Source organism: Haliotis asinina, chromosome 1, assembly GCF_037392515.1.
Source record: "Haliotis asinina isolate JCU_RB_2024 chromosome 1, JCU_Hal_asi_v2, whole genome shotgun sequence".
In the NCBI taxonomy this organism is placed as follows: Eukaryota; Metazoa; Mollusca; class Gastropoda; order Lepetellida; family Haliotidae; genus Haliotis; species Haliotis asinina.
Window position 1 is genome coordinate 82,390,505 of NC_090280.1, and position 9,723 is coordinate 82,400,227.

Genomic DNA, 9,723 nt, shown 5'->3' on the forward strand with positions numbered 1-9,723 from the left:
TGGATTGTCTGGTACAAACTTGATTGTTTACAGGCTGCCACCATATAAGTGTGTATGATGTACAACTAAACTCACTCACTCATTTACTAGGCCAGTAATACTGCTGAAACAAAAAAATATATATATAGATAGGATATGTAGATAGATAGGATATTTATATAGCGCACATATCCACGCACTAGTGCATGCTCAAGGCACTGGTATTTTCCCCTCGATCACTGAATGTCAATCTCAACAGCACATCGTATTTCAATCTCAACTCCCAGGGGAGTATACAACTCTTGCTGCCACCAGGTGCACCGAGTTTATTGTGGCCCTCATCCTAATTAGGTACCCGATTGACAGCTGGGTGGACTGGGACACCTAGTCACAGCACTTTGTCCAAGTTTACTGCACGTTGCTGTAGCCGCAACTAGGTGTATGCACGTGTTCATGTGGCCACCATCTGGTCATATACCAACGGGTTCGTGGGTTCAAGGTTGCACAGGGTTGTGTACTGTACACTAGGGGTTGTGACAACACTGAAAGAGTGCACACAAAGTTGACTCCAAGGTTTTTACACCTGGTCACAGGTGGGCTCGATCCCGAAACCTCAACCTCGCTGGATCACTAGCCTGGCGCCTTAATCAGCTCGCCCACCATGTCCCCACCATTATGATACAGTCATTATTGTACAATCGTCTCATCTTTTACCACAGATGTCTTTGGATATGGAAAGGGTTTTGTCCCTTTGCTTATTTGCGTATAGTGATGGATGAGATGATGAACAAAAACTGACATCTACAGGATTCATCTTTCAACAAGCATAGTTGGATGATTGCTTTGCCAACTGAAAGTTCGCTTGATAAAACAAGGACAAGGTGGCTTGGATTTTGTATACTGACTGAGGTAACCATGATAAAACAAGGACTAGATGACTTGAGTCTGCATACAGACTGAAGTATGCATGATAGAACATGGACTAGATGACTTGGAGTCTTTATACAGACTGAAGTATGCATGATAGAACATGGACTAGATGACTTGGAGTCTGTAGAAAGACAGAGGTATCCATGATAAGACACGGACTAGATGACTTGGAGTCTGTGTACCAATCCATGTTAACACTGTGGCATAGTAGGATTAATAGTTCAGTTTGTCAGTTTTTACATAAGCCTTTAGATGGACAAATCTCCACAGTCTAGCAGTACGTACTGCTGCCATGAAGCTTGAACGATGTGTTCCATATACGTGACACGATCTGTAGCAAAGAAAGACACTATTGAGAGAACTTTTTTAACGTCCGTTATTACAGGTAATGAGGCAGGTGGTCTGTTATATGTTAACATGTTAAGAAAAGAAATGTGTAGCAATTAGAATGATAACATACATCAGAAACTGAAAAGTATCTACCATAAATAGTGTGGACATATTGATGTTTTTTAGCTTTTGCTGAGCATAATTAAGCTAAGCTATAGTTTGGGAGCTACGGTTATCTAACAGACATTTTAGGAACTGGCCAGTTTTACATGCACACTATTGTACAACTGACATTAACGGAGCTGGCACGTTTTACATGTACACCGTTGTGCAGTAGACATTTCAGGAGCTGGCCAGCTGTACAATGGACTCTCCAGAAGACCAGGTAAAGCCACTGTCCAAGAAATACATTCCTCCAAGCCACATGTCTACAATGGGGGTTTTAAATATGATACTCACCACGCTAAAACACTATAAACAATAACAGCAAACCAACTAAACAAATTTATTATTAAAACCCTACAACCAAGAAAGACAGCAAATAAATACAGAAGCGAAACAAACCCCAAACTAACAAAACCAGAAAAAAGACAACAAAACACCCAAATTCACCTCAATTAATCCAATAAAAACATCCATGAAAGAACTACTATTATGATCTCAATTCTAGCTTTCTACCTTGGTATTTATAAATCTTTCAAAATGAATCATAGTACATTGGGAAAATTTAATCAGGTTCTTCAAATCTTGCATGTCCGTGAAAGAAAGTATTTATTAATGAAACCGGAACTGTCTCAATATATGAACAGACACGGTGGTGTTCGCAATATGGCCTTTATTTATACTCATGTAGAAAAAACCCTGAAACAAATAAAACATCCTTTAAGTACAACGTAAGTATATGCTGATAGATAATATCAGTCATTAATACAATCTGTGTATATATATGACCATTTACAGAATATCATCATTGCTGAGCCATTTCATACACTTTGCCTCAATACTTAATTGATAGCAGATTCCATATACTAGTATACTTTAATTCATACATAGAACACAAATATCTACGTACACATCATATCACACGGAGAAACAAACTAATATCGTACATTGAATATATCAAGTAATCATTACATAATGCGTTAAATACACTGAACCCACCAAGTATGTGGACCTGGGTCTGCTGACTGAAAGACACTACAGCTGCACGAGCAATACAGCTACATCTGCACAAATAAATGAAACATATACACACACTGTGCAGACTAATCGAATGGCAGCAACAACAATGCAAACAAGTATGTTTAGGAATTGTTGATCAATGGGAAACACTTAACATATATTTATTGGTAAAACCCTGCTTCATTCTTACATGCATTCGTTCATTTACACATTATACATTCGTACATTTACACATAACGTACACATTCACTCATCACGCATTTACACATCGTACATGTATATCACTTACCGAATTATTTACCATTTGTAAATAATTAAACTCATGGTTTATTGCAATCTGCAAAACAACTAATTATCACAAACTACTCAATACCTACAATATGACAAAGCAGCCAAATTATCAAAGCATATATACACTGTACGCATGACATGAATATGTGCATCCATAAAAAGTATTGAAAGCGATTAACCTCTGGAAATGATCCCGACAGCTCCAATAAACTAAATGTCCAAATCAAATCATCCAAATGTGCTTTGTGACCAGTAGAAATGTTAAAACTCAACTGCTAATAGACAACAAACTTTAAACAGGGGACAGCTAGTAAGCTGACAAAGTTTATGACAAAGGGACGCTAAGTGGCGCGCTTGGGTTGGCTATTGTGTGGCAGTGCTCAGGGTAATTGTAAGCTGAGAGAAAGTGGTTAGAGAAACTGGAGAGTGAAGTGTATAGTGTTTAAAAATATGCTAAACTGAATATCTAATTCAGTTAAAACTAAAGAATAAAAACGCAGAATATTTACAAATATTTCATCCTGTCACATTAAGAATCACTTCACTGGCAATCCCTCGTGGTAATATAATACACCGCGGTTTATAATTATCTACAGAAACTGCAGCATTGTGTATCGACCTCAAAACTTGGGCTTAGTGTGGTGTACGTTTTTCCCATCTTAAAGACACCTGTCATAATAATTATTGATCATTTGAACTGGATATCGGCGCTATGCAAATAATAGGATAATAATGATAATATTGAAAAGGCCGATTAATTTTCACAGATTTCAGTTTGAACAATTGTATTCTATATAATGCTTGTACAGGTGATAGGCTATACATTAAAGTAAACTAATCACTGTGGTAAAGATAATAATGGTGACACATAAAGGAGAAATAGATGCAGTTTATGACCAATCTTAACGGACCTCTTTCAAGACACTTGAAAACAGTGAAAAGGGGGAAAATGACAACTCGTCCCCACAATATTTAACCAAGACGTTATGGTTTTTCACTGTGCCATGATAGAATGTAAATTGCCCTGACATGTTTTTAATTCTTAGGAAACATCTCATCTAAATGTACAAACTACTTAGTATATCTCCTGAAAACATAACTGATGCAAACAATGCTGGGCTCCCATAACACAAGCCGTGAACGTTGACAGTTGTATATTAATACACCTTGTTAAGAGAAAAAATATTTACTGGGGTTTTCGAAAGCAAGCCCAGGGCTTCTATACGGAAAATAGTTTTTTTGACAAATGGGCTTCTATTCCGAATAGCATCCCACGGGCTTCTAAACGAGAGGGCTTGCTTTCGGTAAACCCAGGTAACACGTACATCAGAAGCTGAAATGTATTTATCATAAATGGTCATTTCTTAGTTTTTGCACAGTTATCATATGGAACAGATGTCCTTATTGTGTGGGCAAGTCCTTAAAGGCGACCGATGTGTTTCTGTTCCTTTGCGCATGGATAGCGGTTGTGTAGAATACAAGCAGGGTTTGTGAAAACGTCTTACAAACCTGCAACAGACAGAACTGGAGTACAGACACGCGAAACAGTGTGTGTTGGTGAGTGAGTCCAGCTTTACATCGCTTTTAGCCATGTTCCAGGCCTGAGTGTTGATTGGTAACTGTGGTGTTAAAAGGTCATTTTTGTCTCCAGATTTTGTTCATATTTATTGATCGATCCCCTTCAGCCCGAGTTCCAGTTTTCTCTCCATTGTGTGTTTCAGGAAGCACAGCTTTTCGACAAATGCGCTGTTGGCTTCATCATCTATGATTCTCTGATCATCCACTATTTGTTCAATATGCAAAACGATGCTCTGAACTGAAGCAAGTGCTGCAACCACTCCAATCATACCATAGAAATTAGTTGATTTCACTTCTCGCCCAAATATTTCCAATACTGCCTTTTCATCCACTTCAAAGTAGCTTACTGGGGGTTTCTCTTGTAGTGCTTTGCTGTAGGCACCGGCAGTGCCTGCTGCGAATGGACTTTCGGCAAATGGAATAGCACCCCTAATGAGGCTCGTTTCAGTCTTCAACATTGACTTAAGCCATTTGTCATCCTCTGGCATCTTCTTAGTGTACCTTGCACGAATCAGGGCCGTTGTCTCTTCTCCAAATCTCTTCAGTCGTGATCGAATCTCTTTAGCTCTGCTGTTTTCTTTTGTCTTTTGGAAGATATTAACTGCTGTGTGTGCAATCCCTCCAATCGTGGCTAACCCCGATCCAGCTACAGCCACTGCAGCAGCGGATGCCCCACCTGTGAAGGGTGCCAATACTAGGCCTGCTAGGATAAGTACGCTTCCTAGAATACCTAAACCATTTGCCATTTGTCGTTTATTGGCATTGTTGATTGAAATCTTTTTAAGTTCAACGATATATTCTTCAATTAAGTCGACAACACCCTTTCCTTCTTTATGCCATCTTCTCACTTGATACGCCATTCCGAAAACCTGAATAAGAAAGATTTTGTTGATATTCGTTGATTTTGTGTTATTGTGGTACTGCTGATATTGAGAGAGAGAGAGACAGACAGAGAGACAGAGAGAGACAGACAGAGAGAGAGAGAGAGAGAGAGAGATGCATATTGACTGACTACAACAGTACTGTACTGCGATTCTCCTCATTGCACAGAAGGATCTCTCGCTTCATGCTGATCTAACGAGCATAGTGGTGCTTTATCGAAAAAAGTAACTATCGGCACGTGCCTAATGGCAGGTGCGTTACTGCATAAGATCATCATTCCTCTGTGCCTTTCTTCCTCTTTCTCCTCACACGCACGCACGCACGCACACACGCTTATACACACCCTAGTGAGTTTAGATTTACGGTAGGCTATAATAGTTTCAGACACGTATCGACTTACAGTAAGTAGTATCAGGGATAATCTACAACTATATATATTGTCTCCCTAGTAGTATTAGCAGGTTTCGAACTGTTTTCGTGTAAATGGTCTTTCTACACCGTGCAAACCGTGAGTACCAACGTGTTTATTGGGAAAACATTAACGCTGGTCCCTACCTTAACAGACTCTGTTGTTGACTGTTTATGAGTATTGTTTTTTTTAGTGCCAAGTGATTGCTAAATATAACGCTTGGGTTTATATCCACGTAAGCGCATGATGTTGAGTGTAAAAATAAATGGGAAACCCTGTATAGAGCTAGCGCTATAAATAGACGGTATTTCCCCAAGTGATCTATTTCGACAGACAAATGACAGGCCTATGAGCTCTTCTGAGTATTTGCTATTGTCTGACCCAAGATGTTTCTGACCTCACTAGTACAAACACTGATGTAAGGATAATTCATAAAACTACAGAATGGAATTATTAAACGGCCTTCGGGTGTAAATAATCAACTTTCAGACATCCTGGTCGTCTCTGATGAATGACACATTCATACGTACACTGACTCAGCACAAAGGGGGATCCACTGAGGGGTGTGTGTTTTCCTGAGGAATCACAAGTTGAATCTTCACGATAAAGGTGTGTCTGAGTATGGTTTTACGCCGCTTTAAGCAATGTCCAAGCAATGTCAAGACGGAGGACACAGAAGACACGCACACAAAACCGGGTTCGGCGTGACTTAACCATTAGGCTCTCTCTCCGCCTCCCCTGATAAAGAGGCCTCTTTGGAAACTGTTTTTCATAGATATGTTTTAATAATATTTTCGAGTATGAGACCTGTCTGACAAACAGTTTTGATTACTTGGACAGTGTGTTTAACCAGTGGATAAATACATCTTCTTGCGTGAACTGCCTGGACACATGCAAGCTTGAACCTTAGAATTCGTACTTATTGTGAGCGTAATACACGAATGAGTATTTGTGTCACAGCACACCGTTAGAGCATTATTTTGGCGCAGCCTACAAGCTTGAAAACAGGTGCAGGTGACATATTAGAGGTCACTGAGTGTACAACACTGTACAACAGACATTCCAAGAACTGCCCAGCTGTACACCTCTGTACAACAGACATTCCAACAGCTGGCCATCTGTACAACACTGTACAACAGACATCCAAGGAGCTGTCCAGCTGTACAACACTGTACAACAGACATTCCAGGTGTTGGGAGAGAGGCGAGGAGGGTTCAAGCATCATGGTGTGGGATGCAACCAGTCATAACCAGTTAACTGACACCTTAGTGTTTCAGAATCTTGGTCCAGGATGAAGAATGACGTCACACCTGCTTGCTATATTGACCAAGTCACAGTTTGGACGTTACAGAAATTCTTCTTCTCATCTTCTTCTTCTTACATTTTCTTCAAGACAACGCTCATACCCACACTGGTAGTGAAACATTGAACTTCCTAAGAGTAGGTGGAAAAGTACCCAGCCACACACAAACAATAGCATTCCTAAGCCAAACACTATAACATTCCACAACTATGAATGACATTCCAGTATCAAACAAAGACATTCCTAAAGGCGCAACGTGAAAAAATGTATGAATGGCTCAAGAATGACAATACATATTCCTTCAGACATTCCTCAGGTGCATACAGATTCGCTAACTCGAATTCCTTAGATACGGCATTTGTCAATGCACATTCCTTCCATACAATACAAAATTCTAATAGTTTTTCTTTGTTTTATGTAAAAATAAACTATTCAAGTTGTTTTACACTCCATTTAATCATGTTCACTTCAAAACAGTTTTACATGTAGATAAGATAGACGTAACTATGCGGTGAAAGGGTTAACCGCACTTATTCACCACATGCGACAAACCCTCCCGTGTACACTCGAACGCCATGTTTACATAACCATACACGGTATAGTTATAATCTACCTCTTTAGTAGTGCATAAAATTCAAACACAAAGTATACTACTAGGACAGTGAGTTGAATTCAAGTCATAATGTAGGATGTCTTGTCTTGCATACTCGTACTTAGAATTGTTTACTAGAACAGTGAGGTAAATTCAGCTTTAATCATTCAGTTTGTTTTACACTCCTAGTCGTGCTTATTTAACACAGCCAAGTGCATTCACACCTCATGCTGTCATCACAAGCTTTCATAACGTATATAATGTAGGCCGCTTTGTCACTCATACAGGGTATCGTTATATAATGTTTGCTTGCTAACAATTCAAACATGCATTTTTAGAACTGATAAACTGGGTCAGCTGACTCTATGTATATATTTTTCAAAAGTAGACTGCAAAGTAAATAGGGTCTAAGCGATATAGGGAGTGAATTGAAAGAAGTGTAAATATCCAACACTTACTGAACCGAAAACTAGACTTGCAAAGTCCTTAACATTGATAAAAAATTCATCACGTTTAGTTTAAAATACTGCTTTCATAGGAAAGAAAACAAATAATTGTTGCTTAATGAACATATTATGAATTTACCCACATTGAATGCATACATAGGCATGAGAAATCCAGCATCAATACAAAAAATCTCATTCTCTTTATCCAATCAATCCAGTCACTGCAGATCAAATCCCTCTTCGTGGAAGAACAAGCATATACTTGTAGAAAAACAATCGGATAAAGGGTAATAGCAGTTATGTTGTCTTACTCAACTAAAAAACACAATGACAAGAGAAAGAGACTTTCATCAGCTCGTGTTAACCAGCAGACAATGTCAACTTGGTATTGAAATGTTCCCATAAAGTATACAAGCTTATGATAACTTATCCTGTTACCTTAATGTTCACATGACTATTATAATGAAACAACCATAACTGAGAGATGATATAACAAAACGTAAAAAGTAGAAACCCTTTTGTTCTTCCTATCTTTAACAGAAAATCGTCCTCCTGATAGGAAACATCCATCTCCTCCTCCTGATGAGAACATTCCATTCCCTCCTCCTGGAACATCCACGACCCTCCTTCTTCTCCTCCTCCTCCTCCAACTCCCTCCCTCTCTTGATGGGAACATCCACGACCCTCCTTCTATTCCTCCTCCTCCTCCAACTCCCTCCCTCTCTTGATGGGAACATAAACCCTCTACACACTTACATACGCATACTCTGAGGACTGAAGTAAACCTAGGTCTTTAACAGTCTTGTACATGTCAAAAGAAATAATAAACCTCACTGGTATCTAGCAAAGAGACGGTTTTATGCTTTCCGGCTTAGAGAAAGGACATACTGTTGAACCATGAGGACAAATTCAACAGATGATATATTTGGACCTTTATCATCACAGAGAAGGAGAGCAAAATCATGTAAAAGAGCATCATGGAAGAAAAGAAAAGATAATTTAATCTACAAGAAAGAGAAGAGGAACATGAGAGACAAGGTAGGAACAAAGCCTCCACAGAAAATACAGCCTGTGAAGATAAAATACGTTTCCACAACACATCAGCAGCGTACCTACCTGCTCGTAGCGAACTGCACCAAGGACACCTGCAAGAACTGTGGATTCTCGGGGAATACTGGATAAGCCCGACTATCTAAATATAGCTTCTTTCATTTCAACTGGTGCGTTCTGGATCAATGTTTGTGACACGTGACGATGTTACACAACACTGAAAACCTTCGCGATTTCGTTTACCTATAAACGTCATATCACAGTACGTTCTAGATTCAATACGTTCATCTCCGCACATTCTTGTGACTTTTCACTGGTTACAGTTAGTGTGTGAGAATAGTTCTATGGCGTTTGCGCATCATTTCAATCACATAAGGGCGAGGTGAAGGTGAGGTATGTTATGGTGAAGGTGATGCGGGTTTGAAAATTATATTCACTTTTAAAAAAGTAGGAGAACCTGAGCTTTCAGTTTGCACCGGAAGAGTAAGCGTTGTCAAACTTTTCAAAGAAAGCCACCACCATTTCTCTTTGCCATTTCTCCTAAACGCAACGCATGGAATGCACGTGCATATGGTATCAGTCTTGTAGGTTGTAGGTTGGTAGGTACGTGTGTGGATGGGTGTGCGAGTGGGTAGATAGGTAGGTAGGTGGGCGTGTGGGGTTAGGCTGGTTGGTAGGCAGGCGGGCGGGATTGAGTGAGTATGTTGGTAGGTAGGTAGACAGGCGGGTAGATAGATAGGTGGATGGGTAG

At 39.6% G+C, this 9,723-nt stretch overlaps 1 protein-coding gene across 2 annotated transcripts; it reads right to left on the minus strand.

Moving 5' to 3' along the window:
- Positions 1-1,730: 1,730 nt before the first annotated feature.
- On the minus strand, positions 1,731-9,092 carry LOC137298082 (uncharacterized). 2 transcript variants are annotated; one of them, XR_010957716.1, is made up of 5 exons: positions 9,039-9,089; positions 4,222-5,159; positions 2,892-2,984; positions 2,401-2,465; positions 2,060-2,100 (listed from the first exon to the last, which is right to left on the minus strand). XR_010957716.1 is itself a non-coding variant. In XM_067830154.1 (2 exons), the coding sequence occupies exon 2, from the start codon at positions 5,148-5,150 to the stop codon at positions 4,377-4,379; it is 774 nt and encodes a 257-aa protein (XP_067686255.1). In that variant the 5' UTR covers positions 5,151-5,159; positions 9,039-9,092; the 3' UTR covers positions 1,731-4,376. The 2 variants fall into 2 exon arrangements, 1 of the variants encoding a protein (XP_067686255.1); XM_067830154.1 differs by having other exon boundaries at positions 1,731-5,159; positions 9,039-9,092.
- Positions 9,093-9,723: the final 631 nt, after the last annotated feature.

Bases quoted from the DNA above. Each gene is read 5' to 3' on its own strand.
- LOC137298082 (XM_067830154.1), bottom strand. From the start codon at position 5,150: ATGGCGTATCAAGTGAGAAGATGGCATAAAGAAGGAAAGGGTGTTGTC.